At 53.0% G+C, this 22958-nt stretch overlaps 1 protein-coding gene across 4 annotated transcripts in view; it reads left to right on the top strand.

Moving 5' to 3' along the window:
* The window catches only part of CAMK2A (calcium/calmodulin dependent protein kinase II alpha), a 70020-nt gene that overhangs the window by 35101 nt on the left and 11961 nt on the right, over window positions 1-22958 (top strand). For 2 of the 4 annotated variants that reach the window (XM_034960781.3, XM_034960779.3), the window contains exons 7-15: window positions 1282-1384; window positions 2763-2846; window positions 2984-3078; window positions 4018-4140; window positions 4519-4602; window positions 7018-7060; window positions 9613-9653; window positions 15063-15095; window positions 16051-16099. In XM_034960781.3, the coding sequence (XP_034816672.1) occupies window positions 1282-1384; window positions 2763-2846; window positions 2984-3078; window positions 4018-4140; window positions 4519-4602; window positions 7018-7060; window positions 9613-9653; window positions 15063-15095; window positions 16051-16099 (655 nt within the window). The remainder of the gene's footprint in view (window positions 1-1281; window positions 1385-2762; window positions 2847-2983; window positions 3079-4017; window positions 4141-4518; window positions 4603-7017; window positions 7061-9612; window positions 9654-15062; window positions 15096-16050; window positions 16100-22958) is intronic. The other 2 variants (XM_034960783.3, XM_003829026.5) reach the window with 1 other exon arrangement.

Below are 22958 nucleotides of genomic sequence, written 5' to 3'. Positions count from 1 at the left end.
AGATTATCTCAGTTAATCCATGCACCACCCCATAAGGTAAGCATTTTTCTCAGAGGAAACTAAAGCTCAGAGAAGTGAAATAATTTGCCCACATGTCATGGCATAGAGGTAGGCAGCATTGGGATCAGAAACTGGGACTATCTAAGCGAGCCCACAGTCTTAGCGCCCCTCCATCCTGAGTCTCAGGGTGAAGGGACCAGCAGGAAGTGGAGGAATTCTGGAGGCTGAGCCAGTGCAAAGCAGCAGCCTCGATGCCCAGAGGCCAGGTGTGGGACCTTCCCAAGTCAGCTGCTGGCCCCATGTATAAGCCTCATCATCTTTCAGCCTAGAGCAGTTAAGATAGAGTCAGACTTTGCCTCGATTCTGGCTCTATCCCTTACCAGCTGCGTGATCTTGGCCAAGTCACTTAACCTCTCTGAGCTTCAGTTTTCTCATCTTTATATACATGACAAATACTTATTAAGTGCCTGCTGTGTGGCCCCCCAACCTAGGTGCTGGTGATACAGTGGTGAACAGGACAGATAAGGAACTCACATTCCCCAGGGCTGACAGATGATAAACAAGCACATAGACAGATGGGAGAAAACACTGCAAATTGTGATGAGATCTATGAAGGTAACAACAGGAGCAAAGACACAGGATGCCTGAGGGCTTCCCCTCTAGATAGAGTAGCCTTGGATGGCCTCCTCCATGGGGTGACATGAGACTGAGGGCTGGACAAAGTAAAGGGGCCACTTTGAAGCTTGGGGGAGAAAAAATTAGAGGAGGAAAACAGGAAGTGCAAAGGCCCTGAGGTGGAAACAAGATGGACTGTTTCAAGGGGCGTGAGAAGGCCACTGTGGAAGATGTAGGTAATAATACCTACCCGAAAGGGTCGTTGATACATGAGATGATGCACGCAGAACACTTAACCCAGCAGCTGACATATAGTAGGGGCACAATCAATGCTGCTGCTGCTGCTGCTGCTGCTTTATTATGGTGGTGAATGTACTACCCCGCTCTCACCTCAGCCCAGCCCCAGATCTTGAAGTGGGGAGGGAGGAGTGGCTGATGGAGAAAGGGCCTTTCTGTTGTAGCGGATGGAGGTCTTGCCATAGGATAGTCCCCTCTCTGGGGACTGAGACTCAGGAGCCTGAGGCGGGGCTGGAGATGAAAGCAGGGGCCCCGGAGGGCCGGGCTGTTCTTCCTGTGAGCCCAGGCCCCTAGAGGTGAGGCTCTGAATCTGCTGACTGTCTCTTGGCGCTTTCCTCCCCTTCCTCCCTCTTCTGTGGTCCTGACAAGCCTGAGAATCTGTTGCTGGCCTCCAAGCTCAAGGGTGCCGCAGTGAAGCTGGCAGACTTTGGCCTGGCCATAGAGGTGGAGGGGGAGCAGCAGGCATGGTTTGGTAAGTGGGGTGGGCTGGCAGAAGTGTTGGGGGTCAGCACCCATTTGTGTTGACACATAAGCCTCTGGGAACCCCCTGCCTGAGTGGGTATGGCTGGAGATGCTGTTGGGCCAGCCGGGGCTGGTAGAGCAGAGGCCCTGTCCCACCCAGCCTCTGAGCCAGTGGGCAGCACCTATCTGTGTCCCCAGGGTTCAGGCATGGGACCCTACGGCCTTCCACAGGGCTCCCTGGGGCCCCCTCTCTCCTTTCCTGTCACTCCCCTCCGCCATCTCTCCTCCCCAAAGGGCTCCCTGTGGTTGAAGGCCTTAGGGAAGTTTCCACAGAGCTGCCCTAATAGTCTAGGTGCTTGAGATTATTATCTTGATTTTATAGACGAGGAAAAAACTGGCAGAAAACTTGCAGAAGGTCAAGAAAGTTTAAAAGGGATAGACCAGGACTTAACTCAGATGATCCAGCCTGCTTTGTGATTTTGGTATAACTGGGTCTCTTTCAGCTACCTGGGAGTACTTTTTAGTGGGCAATATTGAGCCATGGTTAAGAACCAGAGTTCTGGGTTCAAATCCCGACTCTGCTACTTATGAGGTATGTGACTTTGGCTAAGTCACTTCACCTCTCTGTGCCTTCATTCCTCATCTGTAAAATGGGAATAATAATTGTGTGTTCCTCAGGAGTGGTGTCAGAATTAAATGTGACCAGGCATATGAAGTGCTCAGCCCAATGCTTAGCATACACTCTCAGTAACTTGTAAGTATTCTTAAAAGTGCTTGTTAGAATACCTCAGGTGTCCATTATTTGAACTGACCGGCTCAACAACCCTGGGAGGCACTTAAGATAGGAATCCCTAATCCTTCATTTGACAGATGAGGAAACAAGGACTAGAAGATAAAGAGACTTACCCAAGGGGCAAAGTCAGTTAGGACAGGCCTCCCGACATCCCATTACCAACTCCAACAGGGGGGTGCAGAGTGGGCTTAGCTCTCAGCCTGGGGCTGACATGGCAGGTGCTTTTCATCTTGAAGCCACCAGCAATGGATCACTAGTGGCTCCTGGAAGAGTGGTGCTGAGAAGCTTATGATCCTGAGTCAGGACCCAGTAGGAAGGAGTTCTGTGGCTGATTACCACTGGCTCTGAAGTGGGAAGTGGTGACAGGTGTGCTAGGTAGTTGTCGATCTGATCTAGAGGCTTTGCTGGCTCATCAGGCTTATGTCTTGGGCCGACTGGGGTTGCACAATACAAGCCCAAGTGCACCTGAGGGGCAGGGGCTGTTTTCCTCAGCTCCAGAGCAATCCTCATCCCCTCTTCCAGCAGGATCTTGCTCCAGGTTACTTACGAGACAACCTCTGTGTATGTGTCTGCCTGTCTGTGTGTCTGGGAGCAGGGTTTGCAGGGACTCCTGGATACCTCTCCCCAGAAGTGCTGCGGAAGGACCCGTACGGGAAGCCTGTGGACCTGTGGGCTTGTGGTGAGTTCATCCTAAGGCCCTTTTGTGCCCCTGGCTGCACCCCGGCCTCTGGGGCCCCCTCTCTCCTTTCCCATCACTCCCCTCCCCCCATGTCTCCTCCCCACAGGGGGTTGAAGGTTCTCTGGTCCTCTCTCCAGGGGTCATCCTGTACATCCTGCTGGTTGGGTACCCCCCGTTCTGGGATGAGGACCAGCACCGCCTGTACCAGCAGATCAAAGCCGGCGCCTATGATGTGAGTGTCGCTCCTCTCTTCAGCCCCCATCATCCTCTGGTGCCCTTCCAGTGAAAGCCAGCGCCAAGCCACTCTCTAGTTCTGGCACAGGGGTGAACCCCAGGGGAGCATGAAGACTGACCAGGGCCAGGTGGTTACCATGCTGTGCCTAATGATTGGAGATTTATCTTGCCCCAGAAGGCAAGAAGCAGCACCAAAATGGAGTGAGGAGTAGGGGGAGGTGCCTCCCAAGCCAGGGTTTCTCTCTTTCTCTCTCGTATATACAAATAATAATAGCTAACAATTCTATAGCACTCTTCTGAATGTTTTACACATATTATTACATTTAATCCTCACACCAATCTATGATATAGGTGCTGTTATTATTCCCATTTTACATATAGAGAAGCTGAGATACAGAGAGGTCAAGTAACTGCCTAGATCACACAGCTAAGAAATGGTAGAGGTGGGATTTGAACCAGGCAGTCTGGCTCTACCATCCATGCTTCTAACTACCAAGCTATATTGCTTTTATGCAGATAGCTATTAAGCTCTGTGCTGTATGTTTTATATTGTATTTAATTCTCACAACATCTCTAGAGATAGCTCAAGGGGTCATGTGACTTACGCAGGTTACACAGCCCAGGAGGCAGAGCCAGGACTTGAACCCAGGCCTTTTGATTCTGAAGTCTGGGCTAAAGCCACTGACCGGCTGCTCTGCAAATAAGGCACAGTCTCAGAAAGATGGTTGGAGGGAGGCCTCCTTTCCCTCTGCCGTGTTCTGATTTGTATGGGGCTAGGGCCCTCCCCTGCAGTGAGGAGCCCCAACTCCTCCTGGTGTGGATGTCCGAGTGGATGGGCAGTAGGACCCCTGCCTGCTCCCCTGCCAGTCAGGGGCTGGGGGATCGCAGGGGTGGCCTGGGGCAGGCTGGGCAAACCTGGCCTCTCTGCCCCTTCCAGTTCCCATCGCCGGAATGGGACACTGTCACCCCGGAAGCCAAGGATCTGATCAATAAGATGCTGACCATTAACCCATCCAAACGCATCACAGCTGCCGAAGCCCTTAAGCACCCCTGGATCTCGGTGAGCCTTCCTCAGCAGGACTTCTCCCAGGAGCCTCTCCAGACCTCATGATCCAGGCCCCCACAGAGTTCTGGCCCTTCCCCTGGCCCATGGGGCCAAGAGGGCTTAATCCAAGAGACTGCCCCTGCTGTGGTTCTCAGGGGTAACGTGGAAACGAGGAGTGAGTGTTCTGGGTTGGCATACAACTGACGGTGCTACTGGCATTGAATGTCTGGTGCCAGGATGCTAAACACCCTGAAGCATCTCCTAGAGCAATGAATCGTTCTCCCCAAGATGTCAACCACACCTCCATTAAGATGCCCTGCTGAAGGGTACCCTTGGGTGGGCCTGTCTTCCAGCCTGCCTTCCACTCACAGCCCTCTCCCCTACTTCCTCCAGCACCGCTCCACCGTGGCATCCTGCATGCACAGACAGGAGACCGTGGACTGCCTGAAGAAGTTCAATGCCAGGAGGAAACTGAAGGTAACAGGTCCTCACCCTCCACAGTCCTGGCCATGGGACTAGCTCTGCCTGGGTCTCCACAGAGGCCAGGAGACTCGCTCACTAATTCTTTCCTTCATTGATTCAATAAGCATTTATTGAACACCTACTGCATACTGGACAGCAGGCTGGGCTTGGGGAGTGAGCGGTGAATGACTGAGCCCTTGCTCTAGTGGAGAGGACAGACAAGTTCCTGGGGCGTTACGGGGCAGTGGTGAGTGCCATGCCTGGGAAAGCCTCAAGATGGTGGCAGAATGCAGCAGGACAATGGTATTCTGGGTCTGGAGCCAGGGGCATTTAAGCTGAGACCTTGGAGGATAAGCAGGTATTAGCCAAGTTAGAGTCAGAATGGGAAAGTGTGGCCGGGCGCAGTGACTCATGCCTGTAATCCCAACACTTTGGGAGGCTGAGGTGGGCAGATCACCTGAGGTCAGAAGTTCAAGACCAGCCTGGCCAATGAGGTGAAACCCTGTCTCTACCAAAAATACAAAAATTAGCCAGGCATGGTGGCACATACCTGTAATCCCAGCTACTCAGGAGGCTGAGGCAGGAAAATTGCTTGAACCTGGGAGGCAGAGGTTGCAGTGAGCGAGATCGTGCCATTGCACTCCAGCCTGAGTAACAGAGAGAGATTCTGTCTCAAAAAAAAACAAAAAAACAAAAAAAAAAAGAATGGGAACGTGTTCCAGACAGAGGAAACAGCCTGTGCAGAAGTTTGGAAGTGCGCCTGACCCCTTAGGGGCACCACAAGTGGTTCAGAGTGGCTGGGGAGAGCTTTTGGGGGTGAGACATGACTGAACATGAGACCCTGGTCAGGGAGGCGCCCCAGCTGCCCAGTACTGTGGAGGAATGGCTGAGGCACTCAGACAGTGATTGTGGCCCTGAGGAAGCTCAGTGGGACCCAGGTGGTCCCAGAGCTTCACACTCTTGCAGGTTCTGTGTGCTCTCAGGGTGGTGACAGCTCCTGGCCTGGCCTTTGCCAGGCACTGAGGGGCCCCTGGCCAGTGGAACAGAGGAGCCGTCAGCACGCTGGGGATGATGAGGGAAGAGGCGGAGGCCCCAGCTCTTGTGGAACCTCCTTATCTGCTGCTCCCAGGCCTGGAGTGGAGGCTTAGGATGGGGACACAGACCAAGGGGTGGTGGCCAGCATGATGCCAGGAGAACTGAGTCCCATCCCCATCCTGCAGTGGAAGCTGTGTCACAGAGGAAGTCTCAGAATATCAGAATCAGGGATTCTTAACATCATAAGCAGTGGGATTCAGACAGTGTCAAGTCAGGTCTGAATCAGATGGCTCTGGAACAAAAGGGGCCATTAGCCCCCAGCCTGCTTGTTGATGGAGGAGGCTTTCTCTACATTGAGAATCCTCCTGGGATTCAAAAGATTATAAATCATGGTACTATAAAGACACATGCACACATATATTTATTGCGGCACTACTCACAATAGCAAAGACTTGGAACCAACCCAAATGTCCAACAATGATCGACTGGATTAAGAAAATGTGGCACATATACACCGTGGAATACTATGCAGCCGTAAAAAATGATGAGTTCATGTCCTTTGTAGGGACATGGATGAAGCTGGAAACCATCATTCTCAGCAAATTATCGCAAGGACAAAAAAACAAACAGCACATGTTCTCACTCATGGGTGGGAATTGAACAATGAGAACACTTGGACACAGGAAGGGGAACATCACACACCGGGGCCTGTTGTGGGGTGGGGGGAGGGGGGAGGGATAGCATTAGGAGATATACCTAATGTAAATGATGAGTTAATGGGTGCAGCACACCAACGTGGCACATGTATACATATGTAACAAAACTGCACGTTGTGCACATGTACCCTAGAACTTAAAGTATTATATAATATATATATATAAAAAATAAAAAACTTGGAAATAAAAAAAAAAAGAGAAAATCCTCCTGGGGTTCTCTGAGCCCAGGGGCCATGGAGGGATGAGCTAGTCCTGGAGCAAGATGCTCTCAGCACGGGGCAGAGGGCTAAGAGGTGGAGGGGTTGGGGGACACGAGGTCTGCTGTTGTTGCCCAAGCAAGAAAAGTTCATCATCTTCAGGAGCCTCTGCTGGTAGGTGTCCCTCAAGCTCTTCAGCTTGGGCAGGCCAAGGGGCCCATTAATATCTGCCCCTAGGACGGCCTTGTCCCAGGAGCTGTACTGGCTAAAGCCTAGCTCACCCTGACTTCTCCAGGGGGCGAGGGATGGGCTCTGGGCTGGGGTTGGGGTTGGGACAAATGGAGGGGCAGGGCAGAGGCTTTGGCTTCTTCTCTGAATGCAGCACCTGCCTCTCCTTCCCCGTGGCCCTCCCGTCTCTCTGTCCCTCCTGTGTCCCCTCACTCCGGCCTCCTCTCCCACTGCCCTCTTCTTATGTCTTGCAGGGAGCCATTCTCACCACGATGCTGGCCACCAGGAACTTCTCCGGTAGGTGGCAGGACCTCAGGGTCCCCAGTAAGCCCTGCACCAGTTCGTTGGGGGCACCGTCCTGTCAGATATTGGAGTGGCCCCAGGCCACTGGGCCTGGGGAGAGGGAGTTGTAGAGGACCCTGTGACTAAGGGCTTAGCTCACCTGCCACGGCCTGTACCCAGAAGTGAAGAGAGGTCAAAAGTCAGCAAGCCCAGGGCCCACCAGGACTGGTTACAGATTTAGTCTGGCTGCCCACTCCTACAGCAGTGCTGGGGTTCTCAGGCTGGGCCGCCTAGAGGGGAAGGCTTCTGATTGCAGGGGATTGAGTTCTAGATGGGGTGGAGCCAGGTCCAGGGAGTAACAATATTGCCCACCATGATTGGAGCCCTGTGCTAAGCAGTCCCGTGCTTCCACTCAGGTGGCCTACATGACAAGGCAGCAGAGGGGATGATGGGGGTGCTGCCATCCCTATTTCTGGGATGAGGAAGCAGAAGCTCAGGAAGGTGAGCTCTGACTTGTCCCAGGTCGCATGGCTAGAGAGGCAGAGCCTGCATTCAGCACAGGTTTGACCAAACCCAGGGCAAGTGCCTTTAACTGGACTGGGTCACCAGTGAGTCCAGGGCAGGAGCGTCCCAGGCCCTTGGCCAAACTGGGCTGGTTAAGGCAGGGAGTGCCCAATCACCTGAGGCATGTGGCTTTGCAGAGAGAAGGGGAAGGGATTATTGTCAGGGTTTAGCAAGAAGCTCCTCTTGGCACATCAGAGAGGGCTGGGGCCAGTGCCCGCCAGAGGCTTCCTTCTGGGGAGCGCAGGCCGTTGGCAGGCAGTAGAGGAGATATAGATAGCAGATAGAGCAAAGCTCACCCGAGGGGCCCTCTGACTGGGGCTGGGGCCAGCCGAGAAAGCTGCTGCAGATTTGTGGCCAGCACCACAGCAAGAGGGCAGCTCTGAGAAGGGGGCAGCTGGCTGCATTGAGTGGGTCCACCTGCCCATGTAACCAGCTGGGAGGAGTGAGACCCAGAGGTGGGCAGATACTAGAACTTCTGACTGGGCTTTTCCTACCTCGTTAAACTGCCTTCCCACCCTCTCCCTGGACAAGGATCCTGCCATTCCGTAAACTGAAAGATGAGCTACCCAGATAGTCAGAGTCTTTTTTTAACAACTGAAGCACCCTAGAGAACTCTAGTCCTGAGCTCACAAAATGGCGGCCTGTGAGCTGGATTGAATCTCTTGATATGCTTTGTGGAGGTAGGGGTGTTTTAAAAATTTTTTTGAATGAGTTTCTAACACTTAAAAATTAGGAAATTTCATAGAAAACCCCAGATTGCTGTCGTCTCTTGAAAATTAGACGCTGTGGCCTCACTGGACCCACGATCCTGTGACAGTAGGCTGGAGCTGAGAGGGGCGTCCACCTTGAGGCTCGAGGAGAAAGCACTCCCCCTGCCCCACTGCACATCCTAGTCCAACCCTCCAAAGCCTGTGGTGAATGGACAGCCATTCCTGTCAGCTTCGGGATCCAGAGGTGGCCCCTGCCTTGGTTTGCAAGTAGGGAACTTGGAATGAGAGCCTCGAAGGGGTCATAGGTGGAAATGTGGGGGTGACTGGGAAGGTGACCTGCCATGAGCCCCATGCCTCAGAGCCCCTGGGGCATCAGTGGCTCATATGACCCTCCTCCCAACTCCCCCTCTCAAGGCCACCAGGAGAAGTCTTATCATGGCTACCATTTCCTGAGCATGTGCGGCATATGGGTCAAGTGCTTTGCTAAGTACTTCACAGATACCTTGTTTCATTTAAGGTATTTGCTTAAGTCTGAAGCAGCCGGATGCCTGTGGGCAGGGCTGGACATTCAGGCCATTTCCTGGCTGATGCCCACTTCCAGGGCTCTGGCCAGGAGGTGAGGAGGGAGGTAAGGGGAAACGACAGCAGGGGAAGCCCCCAAAGAGCTGTTGCTCTGCTTGTCCCTGCCACCCGGGCCATAGCCAGTGCCAATATGGGGCTCTGGAGTCTGAGGTTGGGGAGGCCTATATGGCCTGAGGAGAGAGGCAGGGGATGGGTGCTCTGGCAGGGTGGGCCCCAGTGGGGGCATCTGCTTCTTGTCACTGGCAAGACGCAGCCTGCAGCTGTCCGGAGTGAGTAGGCAGGGCTGACACATGACCTCCGCAGCAGCATGGGGCTAAAATTAGAGAGGGCCAGGGTGGGGAGGGCGTGTCCAGCCTGGGGCCAGGCAGCCAGACCTCGGGTTGGCCACCGCCAGCACGGTGGTGACGGGGATTCAGAGGGAATCCCCGGGCTGAAACAGCAGCCCACAGTCCTGGGACATGTTGGACACCTCCCTCAACCCATGAAGCCAGAGGGTTACGCTTGAGATTGCTGAGAAGGCGGGGAACCCAGGCAGTCCCTGGGCCTCCAAGGAGGGAGGAGGAGGAGGAGGAGGCCTCCCCCAGGATCGCTGGGCCAGCTCTGCTCCCTGCAGTCTGCCCTCCGGCTGCGTGTGGATGCTGCTCTTCCTCGCCCTGTGGGCCCTGGTGCCCTGCCTGGTGTTGTTAACCCTCTACTTTTTCTCCTCCACAGGAGGGAAGAGTGGGGGAAACAAGAAGAGTGATGGTGTGAAGGTAAGCCCCTCCAGGAGCCTGGCAGGGCTTGGCTCTGGCAGCGTTTCTGCCAACAGAGACTGGCTTTCAGGCCTGGAGCAAGACCCGGGCCTTGCTGATGGTGTCCTGGGCAGACGTGGGCCACATTTGTGGCCAGGCTGTCTCCAGACCCACGACCTAGGCTTTGGTGCCCACCGTTGCGCCGTGACTGTTGGGGGGCAGATGGGAGAGGGGGGACTGGAGGAGGGTGGAAGTGACAGGTGTGCTGGGGTGGGGGCAGGCGCAAGGAAAGGGGCAGGTCAGAAGGAGATTTCTGTGGTTCTCCGAGGCTGGAGAGCTGGTGTGCAAGAGAGGGTGCAAGAAGAGGAGAGAAGTGGTCATGAGGGGTGACCTCCGTCCTGCCTATGTGTGGGCTGGATCGGGCCCCTGCCCCGCTGTACACCTTAGTTCCACCCAGAAAGCTTGTGGAGGATGGACAGCCATTCCTTTTGGCTTTGGGTTCCAAGGTGCCCCCTCCCGGCAAGGCTTGCTGGTGCTGGTTCAGTTCCAAAATCCCCTCCCGGCTCCAAGGGCCTGCCCTGTCCCACCCCTAGAGCCCGAGTTACCCTGTGGTCCCTCCACATCCTGCGGTCCTCCTTCCCGTCTCTTCTCTCTTCTCCCTCTGCTCTCTGGGGCCTGGTCCCCTGCTCTCTGCAGTTCCCTCCTCCTCTGCCACTCGATCTTATCCTCTCTTGAGACCCTGCCTTTTTCTGGGCTCAGAGCCCTGCCTGGCTAGGGCCCCAGGGCTGGGATGTGCCCAGGACATTGGAAGGTGTGGGATGCTGTATGAATACAGCCAGGTGTGCTGGTGGCTTGATGGCTTTGTCTAAGGAGGCATTTATGGTCTCTGGCCGCTGGTTTTGGTCTGTCAAGGTTGCATGCGAGGGAGTCTGGGCTAGATGTCCAAGGCCAGGATTGGGTCTCCCCTCTGTACTTAGCCTTCTCCTCCCAGCTTGAATTTTCCCCTAAGTACAATGAGTGGGGTGTGGATTTGATGATCATTTCCAAGATTGCAGCTTTAAAAACAAACAAAAAAAGCAATAAAATCCTATCTAATCATTCTCCCTTCTCATCTTGGGTGCTAGAGAAATACATAATTATTTGGTTATTAGTCCAAGACAGTGGTTTTCAAATTGAACTCTTTAGATCCCAAAGGTACTGACTGGGGAGGCACCTCTGGCAGCGGATGGGGTGCTGTGGGATGTGGAAGGGGGATGCCAGGTTAAATGGTTCTGGGCTTCTCATACCCACTTCAACCAGAGCATGATCATGGTGAAGAGAGCCCTTGGGCTTGCCTGCAGCTGGACCTCGGCTGGGTATTTATATTCCCTGAGCCTGCGCTTCTTCATTCATGCAATGAGGTTAAAAGAGATCTCCACCTCCTAAGCCTATTGGTGAGGATTAACTAACACAATGCGCCCTGAGAGCTTAGCATGGTGCTGGTATGTAATACACACTCATGAGATGCTAGGCACTATTATCTTTCCTCTATTTTATGTATTAGACTTTTGGGTAAAATTTCTCTTGAAAACCAAGTTTTCTCAAGAATATTTGAAAACCACAGATCTAAAGCCAACTTAATTTATAAAGTTAACAGGCACTCATTCCAAATCCTGTAATGGAATCTGGCATTGAATTTTGGCTTGCCTGCTGTTTTGGGTTAACCCTGAGCCAACCCCCCATCCCTCTATGTGTAGGGGTAACAGAGGGATGTGCAATGTGGGAGCTGCCAGCTTTGGAGTAGCTGGGGCCCTCTCTGACCCCTGTGTGGAGACGCTGAGCTAGGGGTGCTGGGCGCCCTGGGGAAAGCAGACTTCCTGGTTCCAATTTGGGGGATGTGGGGATAGAGACCAGAGACACCCGTGGGTTGTGGCCCAGGTAACCAGAGGAGAAGGAAGTAGAGAGAAAAGCTGCCCTGGTCTGCTTGGCTCTTGGATGTGGCCCTGGTAGAGGCTGGGCAAGGGGTCAGGAGAGGCCTCCGTCAGGCTGGTTCTTGGGAAGAAATGCTAATTAGCTCTTTTAGGGCAAGGCCAGGAGGCAGAAGCTGCCAGATGGCAAGGACAGCTCACAGCATGGTGGGGCTCTGCTGGCCACTGCAGGCTTTCCAGTGGGCACAGCTGAACAAAGCGTCACTGCTTCCTGTGGCGCAGGACAGACTTCTCAGGGTGGCCTGGGTGTGGAAGAAGGCAGCTCAAAGGCAACTCCTGGCCCAACCATCTCTTTGTAGCTCAGCCTCCTTCACTCCCTTGGATGGAGGACAGAAGAAGTCCTGTTGGAAGATAAGAATAACCTGGGGGCCTGGCCCAGGATTTGGGGAGCCTGGCCTGCCATGTCTTGCTCCCGGAAGGAGTGTGAGGAGAACGGCGGAGCTGGGGGTCCAGGTGCATTTTCAGTACGATTGAAACTGGATCGCAAGTCAAGAAGCCATGGTTTCGAGTGTGGGCCCTACTGTTCTCCCCCTGGGTGACCCAGGCCAGCGATTCTGTTGCCTCTTCCAGGGGAGCACAGCAGTTCTTTGCAGGGGGCTGGTGAGAGGGTCACACTAGAAGGGCCTGGTGGAGCCACATCACAGGCTCCTTTCACTGTCTCACCTTCAGCCCAGTGGGGAGGCACACGTTCCTCCTACCGCTGGGCAGCTGGAGACAAACCCCATTTCATCCGGGGCTTAACTGAAGAGGCAGTGATTGGCTCCAGCACTGCAGGAATGGCAGAGATGTGAAGCTATATTATACTTTATGGGCCTTGGAGGGCTTTTCAAGGCTAATTTTGACCATACTGTTTCTATCATCCTTGCTAACCTTAGAACCATGCTTCCACATGTGATTCTAAGAGATGCGGTTTCTACTTTTGGTGAAAGAGGGAGATTTCTACTTTCAGTGAAAGTCCCTTTAAATCAAACTAAAGTACTGATCAATACAAGATTATTAGCATCATCGTTTGTGACTCAGGGAAGTTAAGTCTTTCTATCACCAAGAAGCAACGTCCCCCTCCCGGCCACCCCAGGCCTGGACTTCTAGGAGGAGGGCCGACTGCTCATTCCCCTCAGCCCCACTCACTGCCCCTGTTGGTGTCCCATTGTGCATCGTGACCTCTCTCCCCATGTCCCATCCTGTCACTGTGCGTCCGAATCTGATGCAGTCTCTGCTCTGTGTTTCCTCCTCGTGTCCCGCCTGGAACCTCCTGGCCCCTGCGCGGCTCCTCGGGTTTCTGCTGACAGCTGAGCTGTGTGGGGCCTGGCCCCTTCCCCATTCTGTGCCTGGCCTGGCTCCAGCCAGGGAGGGAGGACAACCAGGGGAGAGGGGAGGGGAGTGGAGGAAAGAGGGGAAGAAGGAAGAGAGAGAGGAGGAGGAGAGGAGAGGGAAGAGGAAAGGAGAAGAGAAGAGAGGAAGAAAAGAGAGGGGAGGGGAGGAGAGGAGAGAAAAGAGGAAAAGAAGGAAGAGAGGAAGGAGGAGGAGTTGAGAGGGAAGAGAAAGGGAGCGGAGAAGAGAGGAAGAAAAGAAGGAGGAGGGGGAGGAGAGGAGAGGACAGGAGAAGAGAGGAGAGGAAGAGGACAAGAAGGAAGAGAGGAAGGAGGCAGAGGAGAGGAGAGGGAAGAGGAGGGGAAAGAAGAGTGGAAGAAAAGAGGGAGGAGGAGAGGAGAGGAGAGGAAGGAAGAGAAGGAGGAGAGGGGAGGGCGAGGGAACGGAGTAAAAGAGAGAGGAGGGGAGGGGAGGGGAAGAGAAGAGAGAAAGAAAAGAGGAAGGAGGAGAGAGGGAAGGAGACAGGGGAAGAGAGGAAGAAAAGAGGAAGGAGGAGAGGAAGGAGAGGAGGGAGGAGAGGGGAAGGGAATCGGGGAGATGAGGGGCTGACTGCAGGCTGCTGACTGTGGAAGCCACACCATCCAGCCCAGCTGGGGAAAATGCAGGGTCTGTGAGCATTTATGCCCCTGTGAGCACACGGGCATTGGAAGTGCCCGGTGAGCCACCCCATCCCTTCTGTGGAGGCCCCGGATGGAAGGCACAGGGCCTTGAGTTCAAAGGCCACTCCTGGCCCAACCATCACTTTGTAGCTCAGCCTCCTTCACTCCCTTGGATGGAGGCGGGAAGAAGTGCTATTGGAAGATGAGAATAACCTGGGGGCCTGGCCCAGGATTTTGGGGAGCTCACTGGATCTTGGAGTCAGAAACCCAGAATTAGACCTGAGACCCTCAAGGCATATCCAGTGCCTCCCATGGCAAAGGCCTGCCCTGTGGGCTCCTCGAGTCCCTTCTTTCCAGCAGGGAGAGGGGCCTCCTGGCCTCTCTGGTATAAGGGCATCTAGAATAGGATGAGCCTTTGGAGAGGGTCTGACTGTGGGTGCCTGGAGACCTGGACAGAGGAAAGAGCCTGAACGCAGGGCCTGGGTTCTAGCCTCAGCTCTGCTAGTGGCTTGCCGCGAGGCCTTGTGCAGGCCACTGCACCTCTCTGGGCCTCAGTTTCTCATCTGTGCAATGCAAGGGTCTGTCTTCTCCTACCATCTTCTGTGAATGGGAGTCTTTAAGACTCCTGGCTTGGAGAGCTGAGGGAAGGAGAAGGTAGTTTACGTTTGTCCCCCTCTCCTTCTCTTGGTACCGTAGCCAATACAGGGGATGCTACAAATCCCCAAAATGCTAGTGTAAGCTGAATGGCAGGGCCAAAAGACTCAAGTTCTAGACTCAGCTCCACTTCTGGCTGAGCCTCAGTTTCTCCATCAGCATAAAGGGGTGGAATAGGCCAGCCACCAGGAGGTTGTGAATGCAAGCTGGATTGCAAAGGCTACTTAGAGGACTGGCTCCCATGCTTGGCCCTGCTTTGGCATCACCTGCAGATATTTAAAATGGAGATGCTCAGGCCGCACCCCAGACCTAGTTATCAAACTCCTCAGAGGGGACCTGATTCTGTTTATTGTAACAAGTTTCCCAAGTGACTGTGACAGTCAATTGGGAATGAGGTCCTCCTAGCCGAGATGCACGGGGAGCCTAGGAGAAGACATTGGGCCTCACTTCCAGGCCTGAGCACCCTTTGTCCTTCAAGAGCATTGGATTCTGGAGGCCTCCAGTGACTGGCTTCCAGAGCCAGGATTGGCTTTTGCCATCAGAGTTAGGCAGGGTGGGTAGCCCTGGTCCCAGGGAGGCTTGGCCATGAGCTTGGCTGTTAGATCGCTAGACCCAGGCAGTGTGCATGAGGACTCAGAGCTTCAGGCCGAGGACTGGCCCCGCCAGGTCAACTGTTGCTGGTGGCCTTGACTCCTTGTCCCGATGCCAAGCCGACAAAGGACTACAGAGGATGACCCCGAGGCCCATCCTCCTCCCGAACCTCCCCTGTCGTTCCTCTGCTCCCTGCCGTTTTCACGCTGTGTCTTTTCCTGTCCCATCTCTTCTCCTTGTTTTTCCAGAAAAGAAAGTCCAGTTCCAGCGTTCAGTTAATGGTGAGTGTCTGCCGTCTCCTAACGCCGGTAAATGCTGCGCCTCGAACCCTTGCTCCTGCCTCCCTCCTGCAGGCTGCACTGGGAACCTGGGGCGGGGAGAGGGTGCTCAGGGCGTGCTTGGTACGTGTGCCTTGTGTGACAATATGTGTGTTGTGTGTGTGTGTTGTTTGCGTGTTTCTGTTGACACCTCCAACTCCACGGCCCAGACCAGCAGGCTGACAGCAGACCTGAGATCCTCCTCGGGTATGAAGGTGGATCTGAACCCAGTCCTATGTCCAGACCTTGGCTTCTCGCTTCTCCCTGCCCCTCTGCTCTAGAATTCATCTCAGGCTTGGTTTGTGCCAATCGCGGCGAGGGTGGGGCTTGGTTTGGCCAAAGTAGTAGGTGCCACAGAGGCCCCTCTTGAGCTGGTGTAAGGCTACCAGGCCCGCCGGTGGCAGGGGAGCCACCAGCCCTGCCTCTGTCTAGGGTCCAATGGTGGCATGGTGGCCCACCTCCCTCTTCTGGTTCCATCGCTGTCTCACTCAGTCGTGTGGTTTTTCTCCCCTCTGAAGAGCCCACCGTCTCTCACACTGGGCCTCCCTCTCTCTCTCTTCCTCCCCTGCCAGTGTATGTTCCTCCCCACTCTGCGGCCGCCATGGTGTCTCTCTGCTCCTCCACACCCCTTCTTCACCCCCTCGAGCAGAAAGGACCCAGGACCCCCCTCAGTCCTTCCAGAAAGGCCAGGGTTCTCTTTGCAGCCATCCCTTTCCCCCACCCGGCCCCTGGCCACCTGCTCAGCTGGGCCCTCCCCGTCTTGAGGCGGGAGAATCTGACAGGGTTTTCAGGACAGCATCTGGAAGGCAGAGCCTGTGAGGCTCACAGAAACCAGCCGCGTCACCAGGCAGCCAGGGCCTGGCCATGCCTCGTCCCGCTCCCAGGCAGGCCTCACCATCTCCTGTATTCTCTTTGGCAGGAATCCTCAGAGAGCACCAACACCACCATCGAGGATGAAGACACCAAAGGTAGGGAGGGGCCTTCAGTGTCGGGACCCCTTAGACTTCTGGAACCAGCTCTGAGCAGACCTCTTTTTCCTGACAGCTCCCACGTGCCAACCTCATTTCTTGTTCTTCTACAGAGAGCTTCGCTCTGGTGCCTTATAAACTGGGCACACTGGGAGGCATCATTCCCATGGGGGGCGGGGGGTGGTACTGGAACTACTGCTGGTACGTAGATAGGTTTTCTTATTTTATTTATTTTTATTTTATTTTTTTGAGATGACGTCTCGCTCTGTCGCCGAGGCTGGAGTGCAGTGGCACGATCTCGGCTCACTGCAACCTCTGCCTCCCAGGTTCAAGCGATCCTCCTGCCTCAGCCTCCCAAGTAGCTGGGATGACAGATGCCTGCCACCACACCTGGCTAATTTTTTGTATTTTTAGTAGAGATGGGGTTTCACCATGTTGGCCAGGCTGGTCTCAAACTGTTGACCCCAGGTGATCCTCCCGCCTCGGCATCCCAAAGTGCTGGGATTACAGGCATGAGCCACTGCACCTGGCCAGTTTTCTTATGTTAGAGGACATATATTATATGTGTATTAGAGAAAAATTTAACATATTCAAGTCATAAGTGTTTGGTAATGGTATACATGTTCCTTTTGAAATAAGTGTTTTTGAGTTTTTTTGAAAACTGAATTGATTTTAAAAACAGTAATAACTGTAAAGGAAGGGAGAGCAAAAATCCAGAAAGCTCCAGTGGCTGGAGTATGGGAAACGCTGCCTAAGACCCACCAAAGATGCCGGCGCCACTGGAGCTAGTGGCCAGCAGTCCTCAAAAGCTCTCAGGTGGGGGAAGCAAAGCATCAGGTAATTGATTGGATTGTGAGTAAGGATAAAACAAAAATAGTAATAAGGGCCATCATTTATGGAATGCTTGCTGTGTGCTAGCCCCGGTCTCAGCACCTTATCTGGACTGACTTCCTGGAGTGTCACTATAGCCCATGAAGTAGGTGCTGCTGTGAACCTCATTCTACAGCTGAGGAAACAGAGGACAGAGAGGCCGGGTATGTTGGCCTGTACTCTGTTGTCCCGTGGCTCACAAGGATGTGGCTAGGGTTTGAACTCAGGCAGTCGGATTCTAGAGCTTGGCTGGTAACCGCCACTCGGAAGGCCTTGGTGGTGGAAAGTGCCCTTGGAGCTTGGAGGAAGGGGCAGGGATTGCTGACTTCTGCCCTGGGGACACCAAATCCTCCAAGTGTTAGCAGCCAGACCTCCTCCTTCCCCAGGACAGGGAGCTCAGTGTTTCACACACTCAGGTGTGTAGCAGAGATGCCTGGTGGTGGTGGTAGTAGGGGGGGGTCTCTGAAATATAAAAAAAGGCCGTTGACCTGGAGGGAACTCAGCAGTACCAGTTTAGATATTTTGCCTTAGAATACAGAGATGGGAAAAAGAGCATTGTATTACGTAGGAAACATTTTTGTAAAATTGTGATTCAGGCTTTAAGGCAGTTTTGACGCACCACATACCAAGGCTGCCTCCTGACGCTGCCAGGATGCCTGGAAGATGAGACCTGCCCCGTGTGTGTCCCTTCCTGGTCATTCCCAACCTGGGCGGTGGTGGGTACTCTATCACCACAACCTGACCCTACAGCAAATCCATCTTCTGTGATGGCACCAGGGACAACTTATAAAAATACATTATCTTGAACTACTCAGGAGGCTGAGGCAGGAGGATCGCTGGAGGCCAGGAGTTTAAGGCTGCAGTGACCTATGATGGTGTCTGTGAATAGCCACTACACTCCAGCCTGGGCAACATAGCAAGACCCTGTCTCTTAAAAAAAATGAATGAATGAACGAATGAGAAAATACACTATCTTGAAGAATTCCCTGGTAGGGTCAAGTCAGCATTCTAGTTTCACAAAAGTCCAGTGTTCTAACCACATTCCCAGCCCTGCCCTGTGAATTATGACCCCAGGGGCATGTGGCAGGCCAAGAAATGGTGCTTCTAAGCTGTTCCCCTTATTTGAGGCTAGCTGCCCAATGATAAGAGTTGGGCCCTGGGATGTTGAGGAGACTGGATAGATATAGCCACATAATCCTGGCCTCAGAACAGGCAGGGACCGTGGAGGTAATCTGGCTCTGTCTTCTCCACTGGAGTCCATTTGCTGAATGACCTCAGACAACTTACTCAACCTCTCTGAGCTTCAGTTTCCTTCACAGTAAAGAGATAATGAAAATAGTACCAACCTCAGAGGATTGCTGTGCAGATGAAATGAGAAGATGCATATGAAGTGCACATATAGTGTTTGGCCCAGAGAAGCTATTTAATCAATCTCAATTTCTTTTTTCAAACTGGAGTTCGTGGTTGAATGACGGGAAGCCAGGTGACATTTTCTTGGAGCACCAATTTTACTCAAAGATTATTTTAAGACAAATTTAAATGTTAGAGAGAGAAATATTTGGAATACAATACCAAATCTGTATGCACTATTAATGTAAATTAGGAGCCATCAAGGACGTTTTTTCTCTTGGGGTAATGGCTTTGGGCTGCATCCCTGAGGTCTCACATTTGCCGTCATTATCCTCTGCTTTAGAGCGATCAGGATGGGGCAATTTGCAAAGTCTTGAATTTTGGCTCACTTTCCAGATTTTCCCCCTTTCCAGAGGGAAATTTGAGGCCTAGGGAGGAGAAAGGGCACATATGGCTTATTAATGGTAGGACTGGGACCCTGTTTCCTGCCTCAGTTTCCCCAAATGTAAAAAACCCCAAAAGCCACGTCTGATGGAAGAAATGGTCAGCCAGGAGCTTCTCCCCGTGTTTGGCAGGAAAGAGGAGTCCTTGTGCCTCCCCCAGCCTCTCCCGGCCTCAGAGAAAATTTCCAGGGAACCGTTTTCTGGTGTTAATTTGTTAAGTCTTCTTACTAAGTGAGAATAACAGCTGGTGGGGTGGACTCTGACCTGACATTAAAGTTAATTAGAAATGTCATCCTCCAGGGAACATAGTCCCCTGAGGAGAGAAGGAGACATTAATATTTCAAAGCCCCTCTGGCTCACTGCACAGGCCTCTTGCCCTCCGAGCTGCCTGGGGCTCTGCTTCCTTCCCACTCCCCCATCCCTCCTGATTCGCTCCTTGAAAAATTAATTTCCTCTCCAACTAAAGAGCTACCTCTGCCTCGGGCAGAGACATTCTGGGAAATATCAGTCAGGAATGCTGATCCCGTCTCAGTCTTACCATGCTGTATGATCTTGAGAGAGTGTCTTAACCTCTCTGGGGTTTGGGCTTTCCCATCTGTAGGGGAGCATTCCCGGATTGTCTGGGTGAACAGCTGGCAGATGAGAAAGGCCAGCGGTTGCTACTAAGCAGCTGCTGAATGAACACAGCAGTGGGGCTGCTGAGGGCATGGTAGAGGCCCAGAATCAGAGTGGACTTTCCAGATGTAAGAAGCACCAGGCCCCCAGATCTTCTGTCCCACAGAACAAAGCTAGGGAGATTCCTGCCCACTAGGCTTTATTGTTGGTAACTTGGTGTCCCAAGTAGCTGGAGACACAGCCAAGTCAGGCACTGTCTCAGGCTACATTAATAGAGGTATAATATCCAGAATTGGGGAGGGGATAGAGAGTGCTACCCCAGACATGATATTCTGCATTATTCAGGCCACACCTGATATTGTGTGCGCGTACTCAGAGAGGTATCTAGACAGCTCCAGGACTCTCAAGGATTAATGGCCAGCTTGAGTCAGTACCACAACCTGGAGGCCTTCAGCTCTGAGAAGAGAAGACTAGGCATAGAGGCTGGGGAAGCAGGTGTTCACTTCAGGGCCCCAGAAGGCAGAAAGAAGACAAGAACTGTATCTAGCGGGTTTCGGAAGGACAGATTTCAACTTGAAAGGAGAAGGAAGTGAAAATAGCCAGGGCAGTCCAACATTGCAGCCAGCTTCCGGGCGGGCCACAAGCCCTGGGTTCCAACCAGAGCTACACCCCCTCATATCAGGCTGCTGGGAAATATCCCTGCCCTGACTAGAGACTCCAGGATGTCCTCAGGAGGAAGTTCCAATTCAGAGATTCCCAGATGATAATAACCACACTCTCATTTCCCAAGAGCCAGGCACTGTGCTAACTTCTTTACATAATGCAGCATCCTTTACATAAGTGCTTTGATCTAAAGGACTCGGAACAGCAACTGGCTCTCTGTGAGGACCATGTACATGTTAGCTATTTCTATTGACATATTCTTAACTCAATCCTTAGAACAACTCTACAAGGTAAGTACTATTAGTATCTTCATTATACATATAGGGAAACTGAGGCACTGAGAGTTCCCTTGTCCAAGGGAACAGCTATTAAGTAAGTGGCATAGCCAGAATCCAAAGCCAGGGACTTTGGCTCCAGAATCCATGACCTCAGCCACTGTGCTAGACTCTCTGAGATGGCAGGGAGAAGCAGACCTCAGGAAACAGGCATTGAGCACAGGCTCCTGGAACGGTGAGCCAGAAGGGTCTTAAAGTCCATGCAGAGAAGGCAAGGAGAGTGACTCAGGTCTCACATCAGGAGCACGTGGGTTTGCTCTGGTTGTCACCCCTGATTCCATGTGGGAGTGGCAAGAAAGAGGTAGCTCTGGACTGGGCACAGTGGCTCACACCTGTAATCCCAGCACTTTGAGGCCAAGGCGGGCAGATCACCTGAGGTCAGGAGCTCGTGACCAGCCTGGCCAACACGGTGAAACCTCGTCTCCACTACAAATACAAAAATTAGCTGGGCGTGGTGGTGCATGCCTGTAATCCCAGCTACTCAGGAGGCTGAGGCAGGAGAATCGCTTGAACCCACGAGGGGGAGGTTGCAGTGAGCTGTGATCACACCACTGCACTCCTGCCTGGGCAATGCAGAGAGACCCCATCTCAAAAAAAATGAAAAACAAAAAACAAACAAAAACACGAACAAACAAAAGAGGTGACTGGCTGGGCTAGGCTTCTTCCCATACTCAGTCTCCAGCTTCTGGGAAGGAGGGCACAGGTGATCAGGAAGCCAGGTTCTGGGTCTCCTAGGGACAGTGGCTACCAGGCAACTTGGGCAAGTCCAAGGGGCAGGATGAAGATAGCAGTCCAGACTCTGGTTTGGTCCCATTCACTCATTCATTCATTCACTCAACACGTATGTATAGAGTGCTGCCTCTGCCCCAGCCCCAGGAAAGTCCCCAGAGAGAGAGGTGCAGCAACACCTGTGTGACCCAGTGGCACTCATGGTCTAAAAATGGACTCATTCCCAGCCCAGGTGATTCTGACTGGAGCCAGGAGAGAGAAGGGAATTAGCTGTTCACAGTGGTGGCTGACGTTGAATGATCACTGCTACATCTACCATGTGCCAGGGGCGGTGCTGGGTGTAGTGTGGGAGAATGTGATGGGCTTTAGAGCTGCAAACTCTGATTAGGGTCCCAGCTCCACTGGAGCTAATTATTTAGCTTCTTTCACCTTCAGTTTGCTCATCTGTGACGTGGAAATAAAGTTGTGCTGTGAGGCTCTGGAACTTGGTAGACTAAGCACATAGCACATGGCCTGGTACACTTATTCATTCATTCAGTGATAAAGGCCTATGGGGCCAAGCCTGTTCCAGGCTCCAGGACGCAGTGAGCAAGGGATGTCACAGCCCAGCCCCCATGAGCTCATCTATGAGCTGGGGCATAGATAAAGCATTCGGGCAAAACAATTGCGTGAGGTTAGTGTCAGGACAGACAGTGAGCTGGGGCCTCAGGGGCCTATGGAAAAGGCCCTGGGTGAGGAGCCAGGCTCTCCACCTGGTATGTGCCATGTCCTTGGGCAAATCACAACCCCCTCACTGGGCCTCAGTTTCCCTAAAGTTTGATAAGGAGGCTCTGGCCTCCAAGGGTTCTTCTAGCCTGGATGTTCTATGATTCTGTGTCCTCTGGGCCTGAGGTGTGCTCCTGTGTGGGGTGGCGTGGTGTGGGCAACTGGTGAGGACAGGGCTGGTGAGGGCCTCTGGTAGGCTTGGGCTCCCTCCCAGGCTTCCAGACTGAGAAATGCTGAGGCCAGGCCTGAGCTTGCAATCCTGGCAATGTGTTCATCTATTCACCTGAGACAACTCCAGTGGACCAATGAGCTGGCCAGGTTTAAAGCCAAGCTTAAGCCTGTGGAAGGAAGGAAAGGGGCCTGCCTCTGGGAGACAGAGCAAGGCTTCTGTTAGGCTCTGCCAGGAGCCAGGACACCTGGCTTCAAATTCCTCCATCACTGAGGCTCAGTCACCTTGTATGTGAATTGGGAGGAAGCTGACCTTGCCTACCTCCCAGGGTATTAGTGAAGAGCAGAGAGGCAACCCCTGGCAGGGGCCTAGGGAGGCAGGGCATGGTCGCACTTATGAGGTGCACCCACTATGTGCCAGGCTTTGGCCAATGCTTTGTGTACATCACATCACCCCACCCTCATAGCAACCCTCGGAGAACACTATCATCTCCATTTCACAGACCTTCAAACCACCTTGTGGCCCGCAGTTGCACAACTTGAGGACCTGGACAGTCATTTAAATAAACATCTGTCTAAGCTGAAGCTTGGATTCTGCTCACTATGTATTTGGCTCTGAATGAATGAGAGGTGGTGGTGTCCTCATTTTACAGATGGGAAAACTGAGGCTCAGAACATCACACATCTAATAAGACGGCCATCTAACTCCACCAGAAAGACCAGCTGTTTGTGGTATTTCAGTGGCAGATAGGGGAGGGCCAGGTCTCAGCAAATGGGATTCATTATGCCTAGAAAGTTCTGGACAGCTCAGTGCCTAATTCCTATCGGCACCCAAATAGAGCAAGAAGCTCATCTAGGCTCAAGGGATGCGTATACCCTAAGATTTTTCTTAGTGGTGCTGGTTTTGGCCATAAGAAAGCC

Source organism: Pan paniscus, chromosome 4 (assembly GCF_029289425.2).
Source record: "Pan paniscus chromosome 4, NHGRI_mPanPan1-v2.0_pri, whole genome shotgun sequence".
NCBI lineage: Eukaryota > Metazoa > Chordata > Mammalia > Primates > Hominidae > Pan > Pan paniscus.
This window is presented reverse-complemented; position numbering and strand designations above follow the sequence as displayed.